The sequence below is a fragment of the Lethenteron reissneri genome, unplaced genomic scaffold (genome assembly GCF_015708825.2).
Source record: "Lethenteron reissneri isolate LAM-NWPU_2019-01 unplaced genomic scaffold, ASM1570882v1 scaffold_1638, whole genome shotgun sequence".
NCBI classification, from domain to species: domain Eukaryota; kingdom Metazoa; phylum Chordata; class Hyperoartia; order Petromyzontiformes; family Petromyzontidae; genus Lethenteron; species Lethenteron reissneri.
This window is the reverse complement of record NW_026891375.1, coordinates 645,059-662,558: the sequence shown is the minus strand read 5'-3', so window position 1 is coordinate 662,558 and position 17,500 is coordinate 645,059. Positions and strand designations below refer to the sequence as shown.

Here is a 17,500-nt window from a genome sequence, read left to right as displayed (position 1 = left end):
ACAGACACCCAGCGTCACATTCCCCACTGCACACAGACACCCAGCGTCACATTCCCCACTACACACAGACACACAGCGTCACATTCCCCACTACACACAGACACCCAGCGTCACATTCCCCACTACACACAGACACCCAGCGTCACATTCCCTACTACACACAGACACACAGCGTCACATTCCCCACTACACACAGACACCCAGCGTCACATTCCCCACTACACACAGACACCCGGCATCACATTCCCCACTACACACAGACACCCAGCGTCACATTCCCCACTACACACAGACACCCAGCGTCACATTCCCCACTACACACAGACACCCAGCGTCACATTCCCCACTACACACAGACACCCAGCGTCACATTCCCCACTGCACACAGACACCCAGCGTCACATTCCCCACTGCACACAGACACTCAGCGTCACATTCCCCTCTACACACAGACACCCAGTGTCACATTCCCCACTACACACAGACACCCAGCGTCACATTCCCCACTGCACACAGACACCCAGCATCACATTCCCCACTGCACACAGACACCCAGAGTCACATTCCCCACTGCACACAGACACCCAGCGTCACATTCCCCACTACACACAGACACTCAGCGTCACATTCCCCTCTACACACAGACACCCAGCGTCACATTCCCCACTGCACACAGACACCCAGCGTCACATTCCCCACTACACACAGACACCCAGCGTCACATTCCCCACTGCACACAGACACCCAGCATCACATTCCCTACTGCACACAGACTCCCAGCGTCACATTCCCTACTACACACAGACACCCAGCGTCACATTCCCCACTGCACACAGACACCCAGCGTCACATTCCCCACTACACACAGACACTCGGCGTCACATTCCCCACTACACACAGACACCCAGCGTCACATTCCCCACTACACACAGACACCCAGCGTCACATTCCCCACTACACACAGACACCCAGCGTCACATTCCCCACTACACACAGACACCCAGCGTCACATTCCCCACTGCACACAGACACCCAGCGTCACATTCCCCACTACACACAGACACCCAGCGTCACATTCCCCACTACACACAGACACCCAGCGTCACATTCCCCACTACACACAGACACCCAGCGTCACATTCCCCACTGCACACAGACACCCAGCGTCACATTCCCCACTACACACAGACACCCGGCGTCACATTCCCCACTACACACAGACACCCAGCGTCACATTCCCCACTACACACAGACACCCAGCGTCACATTCCCCACTACACACAGACACCCAGCGTCACATTCCCCACTACACACAGACACCCGGCGTCACATTCCCCACTACACACAGACACACAGCCTCACATTCCATACTGCACACAGACACCCGGCGTCACATTCCCCACTGCACACAGACACCCAGCGTCACATTCCCCACTACACACAGACACCCAGCGTCACATTCCCTACTACACACAGACACTCAGCGTCACATTCCCCACTGCACACAGACACCCAGCGCCACATTCCCCACTACACACAGACACCCAGCGTCACATTCCCTACTACACACAGACACCCAGCGTCACATTCCCCACTGCACACAGACACCCAGCGCCACATTCCCCACTACACACAGACACTCAGCGTCACATTCCCCACTACACACAGACACCCAGTGTCACATTCCCCACTGCACACAGACACCCAGTGTCACATTCCCCACTACACACAGACACTCAGCGTCACATTCCCCACTACACACAGACACCCAGCGTCACATTCCCCACTACACACAGACACTCAGCGTCACATTCCCCACTACACACAGACACCCGGCGTCACATTCCCCACTACACACAGACACTCAGCGTCACATTCCCCACTGCACACAGACACCCGGCGTCACATTCCCCACTGCACACAGACACCCAGCGTCACATTCCCCACTGCACACAGACACCCAGCGTCACATTCCCCACTGCACACAGACACCCAGCATCACATTCCCCACTGCACACAGACACCCAGCGTCACATTCCCCACTACACACAGACACCCAGCGTCACATTCCCCACTGCACACAGACACCCAGCGTCACATTCCCCACTGCACACAGACACCCAGCATCACATTCCCCACTGCACACAGACACCCAGCATCACATTCCCCACTACACACAGACACCCAGCGTCACATTCCCCACTGCACACAGACACCCAGCGTCACATTCCCCACTGCACACAGACACCCAGCATCACATTCCCCACTACACACAGACACCAAGCGTCACATTCCCCACTACACACAGACAACCCAGCGCCACATTCCCCACTACACACAGACACCCAGCGTCACATTCCCCACTACACACAGACACCCAGCGTCACATTCCCCACTGCACACAGACACCCAGCGTCACATTCCCCACTACACACAGACACACAGCGTCACATTCCCCACTACACACAGACACCCAGCGTCACATTCCCCACTACACACAGACACCCAGCGTCACATTCCCTACTACACACAGACACACAGCGTCACATTCCCCACTACACACAGACACCCAGCGTCACATTCCCCACTACACACAGACACCCGGCATCACATTCCCCACTACACACAGACACCCAGCGTCACATTCCCACTACACACAGACACCCAGCGTCACATTCCCCACTACACACAGACACCCAGCGTCACATTCCCCACTACACACAGACACCCAGCGTCACATTCCCCAACTGCACACAGACACCCAGCGTCACATTCCCCACTGCACACAGACACTCAGCGTCACATTCCCCTCTACACACAGACACCCAGTGTCACATTCCCCACTACACACAGACACCCAGCGTCACATTCCCCACTGCACACAGACACCCAGCGTCACATTCCCCACTGCACACAGACACCCAGAGTCACATTCCCCACTGCACACAGACACCCAGCGTCACATTCCCCACTACACACAGACACTCAGCGTCACATTCCCCTCTACACACAGACACCCAGCGTCACATTCCCCACTGCACACAGACACCCAGCGTCACATTCCCCACTACACACAGACACCCAGCGTCACATTCCCCACTGCACACAGACACCCAGCATCACATTCCCTACTGCACACAGACTCCCAGCGTCACATTCCCTACTACACACAGACACCCAGCGTCACATTCCCCACTGCACACAGACACCCAGCGTCACATTCCCCACTACACACAGACACCCAGCGTCACATTCCCCACTGCACACAGACACCCAGCATCACATTCCCTACTGCACACAGACTCCCAGCGTCACATTCCCTACTACACACAGACACCCAGCGTCACATTCCCCACTGCACACAGACACCCAGCGTCACATTCCCCACTACACACAGACACTCGGCGTCACATTCCCCACTACACACAGACACCCAGCGTCACATTCCCCACTACACACAGACACCCAGCGTCACATTCCCCACTACACACAGACACCCAGCGTCACATTCCCCACTACACACAGACACCCAGCGTCACATTCCCCACTGCACACAGACACCCAGCGTCACATTCCCCACTACACACAGACACCCGGCGTCACATTCCCCACTACACACAGACACCCAGCGTCACATTCCCCACTACACACAGACACCCAGCGTCAAATTCCCCACTACACACAGACACCCAGCGTCACATTCCCCACTACACACAGACACCCGGCGTCACATTCCCCACTACACACAGACACACAGCCTCACATTCCATACTGCACACAGACACCCGGCGTCACATTCCCCACTGCACACAGACACCCAGCGTCACATTCCCCACTACACACAGACACCCAGCGTCACATTCCCTACTACACACAGACACTCAGCGTCACATTCCCCACTGCACACAGACACCCAGCGCCACATTCCCCACTACACACAGACACCCAGCGTCACATTCCCTACTACACACAGACACCCAGCGTCACATTCCCCACTGCACACAGACACCCAGCGCCACATTCCCCACTACACACAGACACTCAGCGTCACATTCCCCACTACACACAGACACCCAGTGTCACATTCCCCACTGCACACAGACACCCAGTGTCACATTCCCCACTACACACAGACACTCAGCGTCACATTCCCCACTACACACAGACACCCAGCGTCACATTCCCCACTACACACAGACACTCAGCGTCACATTCCCCACTACACACAGACACCCGGTGTCACATTCCCCACTACACACAGACACTCAGCGTCACATTCCCCACTGCACACAGACACCCGGCGTCACATTCCCCACTGCACACAGACACCCAGCGTCACATTCCCCACTGCACACAGACACCCAGCGTCACATTCCCCACTGCACACAGACACCCAGCATCACATTCCCCACTGCACACAGACACCCAGCGTCACATTCCCCACTACACACAGACACCCAGCGTCACATTCCCCACTGCACACAGACACCCAGCGTCACATTCCCCACTGCACACAGACACCCAGCATCACATTCCCCACTGCACACAGACACCCAGCATCACATTCCCCACTACACACAGACACCCAGCGTCACATTCCCCACTGCACACAGACACCCAGCGTCACATTCCCCACTGCACACAGACACCCAGCATCACATTCCCCACTACACACAGACACCAAGCGTCACATTCCCCACTACACACAGACACCCAGCGCCACATTCCCCACTACACACAGACACCCAGCGTCACATTCCCCACTACACACAGACACCCAGCGTCACATTCCCCACTGCACACAGACACCCAGCGTCACATTCCCCACTACACACAGACACACAGCGTCACATTCCCCACTACACACAGACACCCAGCGTCACATTCCCCACTACACACAGACACCCAGCGTCACATTCCCTACTACACACAGACACACAGCGTCACATTCCCCACTACACACAGACACCCAGCGTCACATTCCCCACTACACACAGACAACCCGGCATCACATTCCCCACTACACACAGACACCCAGCGTCACATTCCCCACTACACACAGACACCCAGCGTCACATTCCCCACTACACACAGACACCCAGCGTCACATTCCCCACTACACACAGACACCCAGCGTCACATTCCCCACTGCACACAGACACCCAGCGTCACATTCCCCACTGCACACAGACACTCAGCGTCACATTCCCCTCTACACACAGACACCCAGTGTCACATTCCCCACTACACACAGACACCCAGCGTCACATTCCCCACTGCACACAGGCACCCAGCGTCACATTCCCCACTGCACACAGACACCCAGAGTCACATTCCCCACTGCACACAGACACCCAGCGTCACATTCCCCACTACACACAGACACTCAGCGTCACATTCCCCTCTACACACAGACACCCAGCGTCACATTCCCCACTGCACACAGACACCCAGCGTCACATTCCCCACTACACACAGACACCCAGCGTCACATTCCCCACTGCACACAGACACCCAGCATCACATTCCCTACTGCACACAGACTCCCAGCGTCACATTCCCTACTACACACAGACAACCCAGCGTCACATTCCCCACTGCACACAGACACCCAGCGTCACATTCCCCACTACACACAGACACTCGGCGTCACATTCCCCACTACACACAGACACCCAGCGTCACATTCCCCACTACACACAGACACCCAGCGTCACATTCCCCACTACACACAGACACCCAGCGTCACATTCCCCACTACACACAGACACCCAGCGTCACATTCCCCACTGCACACAGACACCCAGCGTCACATTCCCCACTACACACAGACACCCGGCGTCACATTCCCCACTACACACAGACACCCAGCGTCACATTCCCCACTACACACAGACACCCAGCGTCACATTCCCCACTACACACAGACACCCAGCGTCACATTCCCCACTACACACAGACACCCGGCGTCACATTCCCCACTACACACAGACACTCAGCGTCACATTCCCCACTGCACACAGACACCCAGCGTCACATTCCCCACTGCACACAGACACCCAGCGTCACATTCCCCACTGCACACAGACACCCGGCGTCACATTCCCCACTACACACAGACACCCAGCATCACATTCCCCACTACACACAGACACCCAGCGTCACATTCCCCACTGCACACAGACACCCAGCGTCACATTCCCCACTGCACACAGACACCCAGCGTCACATTCCCCACTGCACACAGACACCCAGCGTCACATTCCCCACTACACACAGACACCCAGCATCACATTCCCCACTACACACAGACACCCAGCGTCACATTCCCCACTACACACAGACACTCAGCGTCACATTCCCCACTACACACAGACACCCAGCGTCACATTCCCCACTACACACAGACACTCAGCGTCACATTCCCCACTGCACACAGACACCCAGCGTCACATTCCCCACTACACACAGACACCCGGCGTCAAATTCCCCACTACACACAGACACTCAGCGTCACATTCCCCACTACACACAGACACCCAGCGTCACATTCCCCACTACACACAGACACCCAGCGTCACATTCCCCACTGCACACAGACACCCAGCGTCACATTCCCCACTACACACAGACACCCAGCGTCACATTCCCCACTGCACACAGACACCCAGCGTCACATTCCCCACTACACACAGACACCCAGCGTCACATTCCCCACTACACACAGACACCCAGCGTCACATTCCCCACTACACACAGACACCCAGCGTCACATTCCCCACTACACACAGACACCCAGCGTCACATTCCCCACTGCACACAGACACCCAGCGTCACATTCCTCACTACACACAGACAACCCAGCGTCACATTCCTCACTACACACAGACACCCAGCGTCACATTCCCCACTACACACAGACACCCAGCGCCACATTCCCCACTGCACACAGACACCCAGCATCACATTCCCCACTGCACACAGACACCCAGCGTCACATTCCCCACTACACACAGACACCCAGCGTCACATTCCCCACTACACACAGACACTCAGCGTCACATTCCCCACTACACACAGACACTCAGCGTCACATTCCCCACTACACACAGACACCCAGCGTCACATTCCCCACTACACACAGACACTCCAGCGTCACATCCCCACTACACACAGACACCCAGCGTCACATTCCCCACTACACACAGACACTCAGCGTCACATTCCCCACTACACACAGACACCCGCGTCACATTCCCCACTACACACGACACATCAGCCACTACACACAGACACTCAGGTCACATCCCCACTACACACAGACACCCAGCGTCACATTCCCCACTACACACAGACACTCAGCGTCACATTCCCCACTGCACACAGACACCCGGCGTCACATTCCCCACTACACACAGACACCCAGCGTCACATTCCCCACTGCACACAGACACTCAGCGTCACATTCCCCACTACACACAGACACCCGGCGTCACATTCCCCACTACACACAGACACTCAGCGTCACATTCCCCACTAACACACAGACACCCAGCGTCACATTCCCCACTACACACAGACACCCAGCGTCACATTCCCACTACACACAGACACCCAGCGTCACATTCCCCACTACACACAGACACCCAGCGTCACATTCCCCACTACACACAGACACCCAGCGTCACATTCCCCACTACACACAGACACCCAGCGTCACATTCCCCACTACACACAGACACCCAGCGTCACATTCCCCCACTACACACAGACACCCAGCGTCACATTCCCCACTAGCACACAGACACCCGGCGTCACATTCCCCACTGCACACAGACACCCAGCGTCACATTCCCCACTGCACACAGACACCCCAGCATCACATTCCCCACTACACACAGACACCCAGCGTCACATTCCCCACTGCACACAGACACCCAGCGTCACATTCCCCACTACACACAGACACCCGCGTCACATTCCCCACTACACACAGACACCCAGCGTCACATTCCCCACTACACACAGACACCCAGCGTCACATTCCCCACTACACACAGACAACCCAGCGTCACATTCCCCACTACACACAGACACCCAGCGTCACATTCCCCACTAACACACCAGACACTCAGTGTCACATTCCCCACTACACACCAGACACCCGGCGTCACATTCCCCAACTGCACACAGACACCCAGCGTCACATTCCCCACTACACACAGACACCCGCGTCACATTCCCCACTACACACAGACACACAGCGTCACATTCCCCACTGCACACAGACACACAGTGTCACATTCCCCACTACACACAGACACCCGGCGTCACATTCCCCACTACACACAGACACCCAGCGTCACATTCCCCACTACACACAGACACCCAGCGTCACATTCCCCACTACACACAGACACCCAGCGTCACATTCCCTACTGCACACAGACACCCGGCGTCACATTCCCCACTACACACAGACACCCAGCGTCACATTCCCCACTGCACACAGACACCCAGCGTCACATTCCCCACTACACACAGACACCCAGCATCACATTCCCCACTGCACACAGACACCCAGCGTCACATTCCCCACTACACACAGACACCCAGCATCACATTCCCCACTACACACAGACACTCAGTGTCACATTCCCCACTACACACAGACACCCGGCGTCACATTCCCCACTACACACAGACACCCAGCATCACATTCCCCACTGCACACAGACACCCAGCGTCACAATCCCCACTGCACACAGACACCCAGCGTCACATTCCCCACTACACACAGACACTCAGCGTCACATTCCCCACTACACACAGACACCCAGCGTCACATTCCCCACTGCACACAGACACCCAGCGTCACATTCCCCACTACACACAGACACTCAGTGTCACATTCCCCACTACACACAGACACCCAGCGTCACATTCCCCACGGCACACAGACAACCAGTGTCACATTCCCCACTACCACAGACACCAGCGTCCACATTCCCCCACTACACACAGACACCCAGCGTCACATTCCCCACTACACACAGACACTCAGCGTCACATTCCCCCACTGCACCAGACACCCAGCGTCACATTCCCCACTACACACAGACACCCAGCGTCACATTCCCCACTGCACACAGACACCAGCGCCACATTCCCCACTGCACACAGACCTCGGCGTCACATTTCCCCACTACACACAGACACTCAGCCGTCACATTCCCCACTACACCAGACACCCAGCGTCACATTCCCCACTACACACAGACACCCAGCGCCACATTCCCCACTGCACACAGACACCTGATCGACTCAGCTTCACATTCCCCATACACACAGACACCCAGCGTCACATTCCCCACTACACACAGAGACTCAGCGTCACATTCCCCACTGCACACAGACACCCAGCGTCACATTTCCCCACTACACACAGACCACCCAGCGTCACATTCCCCACTACACACAGACACCCGCGTCACCATTCCCCACTGCACACAGACATCCAGCGTCACATTCCCCACTACACACAGACACCCGGCGTCACATTCCCCACTACACACAGACACCCAGCGTCACATTCCCCACTGCACACAGACACCCAGCGTCACATTCCCCACTACACACAGACACCCAGCGTCACATTCCCCACTACACACAGACACCCAGCGTCACATTCCCCACTGCACACAGACACCCAGCGTCACATTCCCCACTACACACAGACACCCAGCGTCACATTCCCCACTGCACATCAGACACCCAGCGTCACATTCCCCACGCATCACATACCACTACACAGCAGACACCCAGCATCACATTCCCCACTACACACAGACACCAGCGTCACATTCCCCACTACACACAGACACCCAGCGTCAACATTCCCCACTGCACACAGACACCCAGCGTCACATTCCCCACTACACACAGACACCCAGCGTCACATTCCCCACTACACACAGACACCAGCGCCACATTCCCCACTACACACAGACACCCAGCGTCACATTCCCCACTGCCACACAGACACCCAGCGTCACATTCCCCACTGCACACAGACACCCAGCGTCACATTCCCCATCTGCACACAGACACCCAGCGTCACATTCCCCACTACACACAGACACCCAGCGTCACATTCCCCACTGCACACAGACACCCAGCGTCACATTCCCCACTACACACAGACACCCAGCGTCACATTCCCCACTACACACAGACACCCAGCGTCACATTCCCCACTACACACAGACACCCAGCGTCACATTCCCCACTACACCACAGACACCCCGGCGTCACATTCCCCCACTACACACAGACACCCAGCGTCACATTCCCCAATACAACAGACAGACACCCAGCGTCCATTCCCCACTACACACAGACACCCGGCGTCACATTCCCCACTACACACAGACACCCAGCGTCACATTCCCCACTACAACACAGACACCCAGCGTCACATTCCCCACTGCACACAGACACCCAGCGTCACATTCCCCACTGCACACAGACACCCAGCGTCCACATTCCCCACTACACACAGGACACTCAGCGTCACATTCCCCACTACACACAGACACCCAGCGTCACATTCCCCACTGCACACAGACACCCAGCGTCACATTCCCCCCTACACACAGACACCCAGCGTCACATTCCCCACTAACACAGAACACCCACGTCACCTTCCCACTACACAGACACCCAGCGTCACATTCCCCACTGCACACAGACACCCACGTCACATTCCCCACTACACACAGACACCCAGCGTCACATTCCCCACTACACACAGACACTCAGCGTCACATTCCCCACTGCACACAGACACCCGGCGTCACATTCCCCACTGCACACAGACACCCAGCGTCACATTCCCCACCTGCACACAGACACCCAGCGTCACATTCCCACTACACACAGACACCCGCGTCACATTCCCCACTGCACACAGACACCCAGCGTCACATTCCCCACTACACACAGACACCCAGCGTCACATTCCCCACTGCACACAGACACCCAGGTCACATCCCCACTGCACACAGACACCCAGCGTCACATTCCCCCACTACCCACAGACACCCAGCGTCACATTCCCCACTACACACAGACACCGGCGTCACATCCCCACTACACACAGACACCCAGCGTCACATTCCCCACTGCACACCAGACACCCAGCGTCACATTCCCCACTGCACACAGACACCCAGCGTCACATTCCCCACTGCACACAGACACCCAGCGTCACATTCACCACTACACACAGACACCCGGCGTCACATTCCCCACTGCACACAGACACCCAGCGTCACATTCCCCACTGCACACAGACACCCAGCGTCACATTCCCACTACACACATACACCCAGCCGTCACATTCCCACCTACAACAGACCACCCAGCGTCACATTCCCCACTACACACAGACACCCGGCGTCACATTCCCCACTACACACAGACACCCAGCGTCACATTCCCCACTGCACACAGACACCCAGCGTCACATTCCCCACTACACACAGACACCCAGCGTCACATTCCCCACTGCACACAGACACCCAGCGTCACATCCCCCACTACACACAGACACCCGGCGTCACATTCCCCACTGCACACAGACACCCAGCGTCACATTCCCCACTGCACACAGACACCCAGCGTCACCTTCCCCACTACACACAGACACCCAGCGTCACATTCCCCACTGCACACAGACACCCAGCGTCACATTCCCCACTGCACACAGACACCCAGCGTCACATTCCCCACTACACACAGACACCCAGCGTCACATTCCCCACTGCACACAGACACCAGCGTCACATTCCCCACTGCACACAGACACCCAGCGTCACATTCCCCACTGCACACAGACACCAGCGTCACATTCCCCACTACACACAGACACCCGGCGTCACATTCCCCACTGCACACAGACACCCAGCGTCACTTCCCCACTGCACACAGACACCCAGCGTCACATTCCCACTACACACAGACACCCAGCGTCACATTCCCCACTGCACACAGACACCCAGCGTCACATTCCCCACTGCACACAGACACCCAGCGTCACATTCCCCACTACACACAGACACCCAGCGTCACATTCCCCACTGCACACAGACACCCAGCGTCACATTCCCCACTGCACACAGACACCCAGCGTCACATTCCCCACTGCACACAGACTGTGGCATCGTGATGGGTGTAGTTGTTGGCTGCGGTGTTCCAGCCAGCGGTGGAGCGACCCTGGCTGATGCCGCTGCTGCTGCTGTCTGCGATGTGTGTGATGTGCGTGATGTGTGCGATGTGTGAGTGATGTGTATGATGTGCGTGATGTGCGCGATGTGTGTGTGATGTGTGTGATGTGTGTGTGATGTGTGTGTGATGTGTGTGTGTGATGTGAGTGATGTGTGTGATGTGTGTGTGATGTGTGTGTTATGTGTGTGATGTGCGTGATGTGCGTGATGTGTGTGTGATGTGTGTGATGTGTGTGTGATGTGTGTGTGATGTGTGTGTGATGTGTGTGATGTGTGTGTGATGTGTGTGTGATGTGGTGTGTTGATGTGTGAGTGATGTGTGTGTGAGGTGTGTGTGTGATGTGTGTGATGTGTGTGATGTGTGTGATGTGTGAGTGATGTGTGTGATGTGTGTGATGTGATGTGTGAGTGATGTGTGTGTGATGTGTGAGTGATGTGTGAGTGATGTGTGAGTGATGTGTGTGTGATGTGTGAGTGATGTGTGTGTGATGTGTGAGTGATGTGTGTGTGATGTGTGAGTGATGTGTGTGTGATGTGTGTGATGTGATGTGTGTGATGTGTGAGTGATGTGTGAGTGATGTGTGGGATGTGGTGATGTGTGAGTGTGTAGTGATGTAGTGTGTGATGTGGTGAGTGATGTTGTGTGGGATGTGTGAGTGATGTGTTAGTGCTGTGTGTGAGTGATGTGTGATGTGGAGTGATGTGAGTGATGGTGTGTGATGTGTGAGTGTGTGTGTGGGAGTGTGAGTGTGTGAGTGATGTGTGAGTGATGTGTGTGATGTGTGTGTGATGTGTGGTGATGTGTGGTGATGTGGATGATGTGTGAGTGATGTGTGTGTGATGTGTGTGTGATGTGAGTGATGTGTGATGTGTGTGATGTGTGTGAGTGATGTGTGAGTGATGTGTGAGTGATGTGTGAGTGATGTGTGAGTGATGTGTGAGTGATGTGTGAGTGATGTGTGAGTGATGTGTGAGTGATGTGTGAGTGATGTGTGTGATGTGTGCGAGCGTAGATCCTCATGGCGGAGGATCGGGAGCTCAACCAGTGGAGCTCACTCAAAAAGACCTGCATGTACCGGTGAGCCCTCACCCTCACCTGCACGTACCCTCACCCTCACCTACACATACCCTCACCCTTACCTGCACGTACCCTCACCCTCACCTGCACGTACCCTCACCTCACCTGCACATACCCTCACCCTCACCTACACATACCCTCACCCTCACCTGCACGTACCCTCACCCTCACCTGCACGTACCCTCACCCTCACCTGCACGTACCCTCACCCTCACCTACACATACCCTCACCCTCACCTGCACGTACCCTCACCCTCACCTGCACGTACCCTCACCCTCACCTACACATACCCCCACCCTCACCTGCACGTACCCTCACCCTCACCTACACATACCCTCACCCTCACCTACACATACCCCCACCCTCACCTGCACGTACCCTCACCCTCACCTACACATACCCCCACCCTCACCTGCACGTACCCTCACCCTCACCTACACATACCCTCACCCTCACCTGCACGTACCCTCACCCTCACCTGCACGTACCCTCACCCTCACCTGCACATACCCCCACCCTCACCTGCACGTACCCTCACCCTCACCTGCACGTACCCCCACCCTCACCTGCACGTACCCTCACCCTCACCTGCACGTACCCTCGCCCTCACCTGCATGTACCGGTGAGCCCTCACCCTCACCTGCACGTACCCTCACCCTCACCTGCACGTACCCTCACCCTCACCTGCACGTACCCCCTCTCACCTGCACGTACCCTCACCTGCACGTACCCTCACCCTCACCTGCACGTACCCCCACCCTCACCTGCACATACCCTCACCCTCACCTGCACATACCCTCACCCTCACCTTGCATGTACCCTCACCCTCACCTGCCACGTACCCTCACCCTACACCTGCACGTACCCTCACCCTCACTGCACGTACCCCCTCTCACCTGCACGTACCCTCACCTGCACGTACCCTCACCCTCACCTGCACGTACCGGTGAGCCCTCACCCTCACCTGCACGTACCCCCACCCTCACCTGCACGTACCCTCACCCTCACCTGCACGTACCCTCACCCTCCCCTCACCTGCACGTACCGGTGAGCCCTCACCCTCACCTGCACGTACCCCCACCCTCACCTGCATGTACCCTCACCTGCACGTACCCCTCACCCCACCCTCACCTGCACGTACCCTCACCCTCACCCTCACCTGCACGTACCCTCACCTGCACGTACCCTCACCCTCACCTGCACGTACCCTCACCCTCACCTGCACGTACCCTCACCCTCACCTGCACGTACCCTCACCCTCACCCTCACCTGCACGTACCCTCACCTGCACGTACCTCACCCTCACCTGCACGTACCCTCACCCTCACCTGCACGTACCCTCACCCTCACCTGCACGTACCCTCACCTGCACGTACCCTCACCCTCACCTGCACGTACCCCCACCCTCACCTGCACGTACCCTCACCCTCACCTGCACGTACCCTCACCCTCACCTGCACATACCCTCACCCTCACCTTGCATGTACCCTCACCCTCACCTGCACGTACCCTCACCCTCACCTGCACATACCCTCACCCTCACCTTGCATGTACCCTCACCCTCACCTGCACGTACCCTCACCCTCACCTGCACGTACCCTCACCCTCACCTGCATGTGTTGGTGAGCCCCCACTCTGCGTCTGGATGTGGCCCACGCCACACACGGCACACACGGCACACGTGGCACACGCGCACACAGGCTGCGGTCTGAGTGTTGTGAACCCGGCCATGATGATGATGATCATGCTGACGGAGGCAATGCTAATGCTGCTGCTGCTGCGATGTTACTGGTGACGATGGTGCTGATGGCGGTGTTGATGTCGTGCGATGTGCGTTGCTGTGATGATGATGCTGGTGACGACGCTGCTGATGATGCTGATGGTGCTGATGGCGGTGTTGATGCTGTACGATGTGCGCTGCTGTGATGATGATGATGCTGGTGACGACGCTGCTGATGGTGCTGATGGTGCTGATGGCGCTGATGGCGGTGTTGATTGGCGTGCGATGTGCGCTGCTGTGATGCTGTTTAGCTCGGAGGAGGAAGAGCTCCGGGATTTGAGGTTGGCCCGTAAGCGCGCTCACGACTGGCGGAGAAAGCAGAGAATCCTCAAGTCCCTCACGCAGAGGTGAGGTCACCTCCACACTGGGACCCAGTCTCTCCTCCACCCTGGGACCCAGTCTCTCCTCCACCCTGGGACCCAGTCTCTCCTCCACCCTGGGACCCAGTCTCTCCTCCACCCTGGGACCCAGTCTCTCCTCCACCCTGGGACCCAGTCTCTCCTCCACACTGGGGACCCGTCTCTCCTCCACCCTGGGACCCAGTCTCTCCTCCACCCTGGGACCCAGTCTCTCCTCCACCCTGGGACCCAGTCTCTCCTCCACCCTGGGACCCAGTCTCTCCTCCACCCTGGGACCCAGTCTCTCCTCCACCCTGGGACCCAGTCTCTCCTCCACCCTAGGACCCAGTCTCTCCTCCACACTGGGACCCAGTCTCTCCTCCACCCTGGGACCCAGTCTCTCCTCCACCCCTGGGACCCAGTCTCTCCTCCACCCTGGGACCCAGTCTCCTCCTCCACCCTGGGACCCAGTCTCTCCTCCACCCTGGGACCCAGTCTCTCCTCCACCCCTGGGACCAGTCTCCTCCCTCCACCCTGGGACCCGTCTCTCCTCCACACTGGGACCCAGTCTCTCCTCCACCCTGGGACCCAGTCTCTCCTCCACCCTGGGACCCAGTCTCTCCTCCACCCTGGGACCCAGTCTCTCCTCCACCCTGGGACCCAGTCTCTCCTCCACCCTGGGACCCAGTCTCTCCTCCACACTGGGACCCAGTCTCTCCTCCACCCTGGGACCCAGTCTCTCCTCCACCCTGGGACCCAGTCTCTCCTCCACCCTGGGACCCAGTCTCTCCTCCACCCTGGGACCCAGTCTCTCCTCCACACTGGGACCCAGTCTCTCCTCCACCCTGGGACCCAGTCTCTCCTCCACCCTGGGACCCAGTCTCTCCTCCACCCTGGGACCCAGTCTCTCCTCCACACTGGGACCCAGTCTCTCCTCCACCCTGGGACCCAGTCTCTCCTCCACCCTGGGACCCAGTCTCTCCTCCACCCTGGGACCCAGTCTCTCCTCCACCCTGGGACCCAGTCTCTCCTCCACACTGGGACCCAGTCTCTCCTCACCTGGGACCCAGTCTCTCCTCCACACGGGACCAGTCTCTCCTCCACCCTGGGAACCCAGTCTCTCCTTCCCACCCTGGGAACCGCAGCTCTTCCTCCACCCTGCGGGACCAGTCCCCCAACCTGGGGACCCAGTCTCTCCTCCCACTGGGACCCAGTCTCCTCCTCCACCCTGGGACCCAGTCCCTCGTCCTCCACCCCGGGACCCCAGTCTCTCCTCCACACTGGGACCCAGTCTCTCCTCCACCCTGGGACCCAGTCTCTCCTCCACCCTGGGACCCAGTCTCTCCTCCACCCTGGGACCCAGTCTCTCCTCCACACTGGGACCCAGTCTCCCTCTCCTCTGCCCTCAGGCCCAGTCTTAATCTCTTCCACATCTCATTTTCTTCCACAGTTAAATTTTTACTTAATTTGTCCACACGTATTGCAGGAACATGCATAGCCACAATCATGATGACGATCATCATCATCATCATCACCACCACAATCACCCAAAATACTCAACTAAAACTATTTATTTATTCTACCAGGTTAAGGCCCGCTGGGCTGTGTAGCGTTTTTTCACAAGTGGGACTGGCCGCCACAAACAACAGCTCAGTGAAGCGGCTTGTGTTTGTGCGTTGGTTGAACTTCCTTCGCACTCTACATCGCCAACCGTGCTCATCACGTGGAAATCGAGAGCAGCAGACACATATACTCTAAACGCGTGGTGGTGACGCTCTTGCTAAATGTGGAGGGGAAAACCGGAGGACCCAGAGAAAAATCCACGTGACCACCGCAGGGAGGGACTCCAAATATACAGCAGCAGCAGCAGCAGGCGTCAGGGTCTGGGTCGAACCCACGACCTCCTGTAGACCAGGCGAGGTAGTCAACATCTCCTAGCCACCGTGATGATGATCATGATAAGAGAAACGCAGACTCCAAATATACAGCAGCAGCAGGCGTCAGGGTCGGATCGAA

At 57.3% G+C, this 17,500-nt stretch overlaps 1 protein-coding gene across 1 annotated transcript in view; it reads left to right on the top strand.

Annotated features, from left to right (window-relative positions):
* Positions 1 to 17,500, top strand: part of LOC133362947 (protein KRI1 homolog) — a 25,295-nt gene that overhangs the window by 6,953 nt on the left and 842 nt on the right. The window contains exons 4-5 of the mRNA XM_061581925.1: positions 13,301 to 13,365; positions 15,398 to 15,493. Of these exons, the coding sequence (XP_061437909.1) occupies positions 13,301 to 13,365; positions 15,398 to 15,493 (161 nt within the window). The remainder of the gene's footprint in view (positions 1 to 13,300; positions 13,366 to 15,397; positions 15,494 to 17,500) is intronic.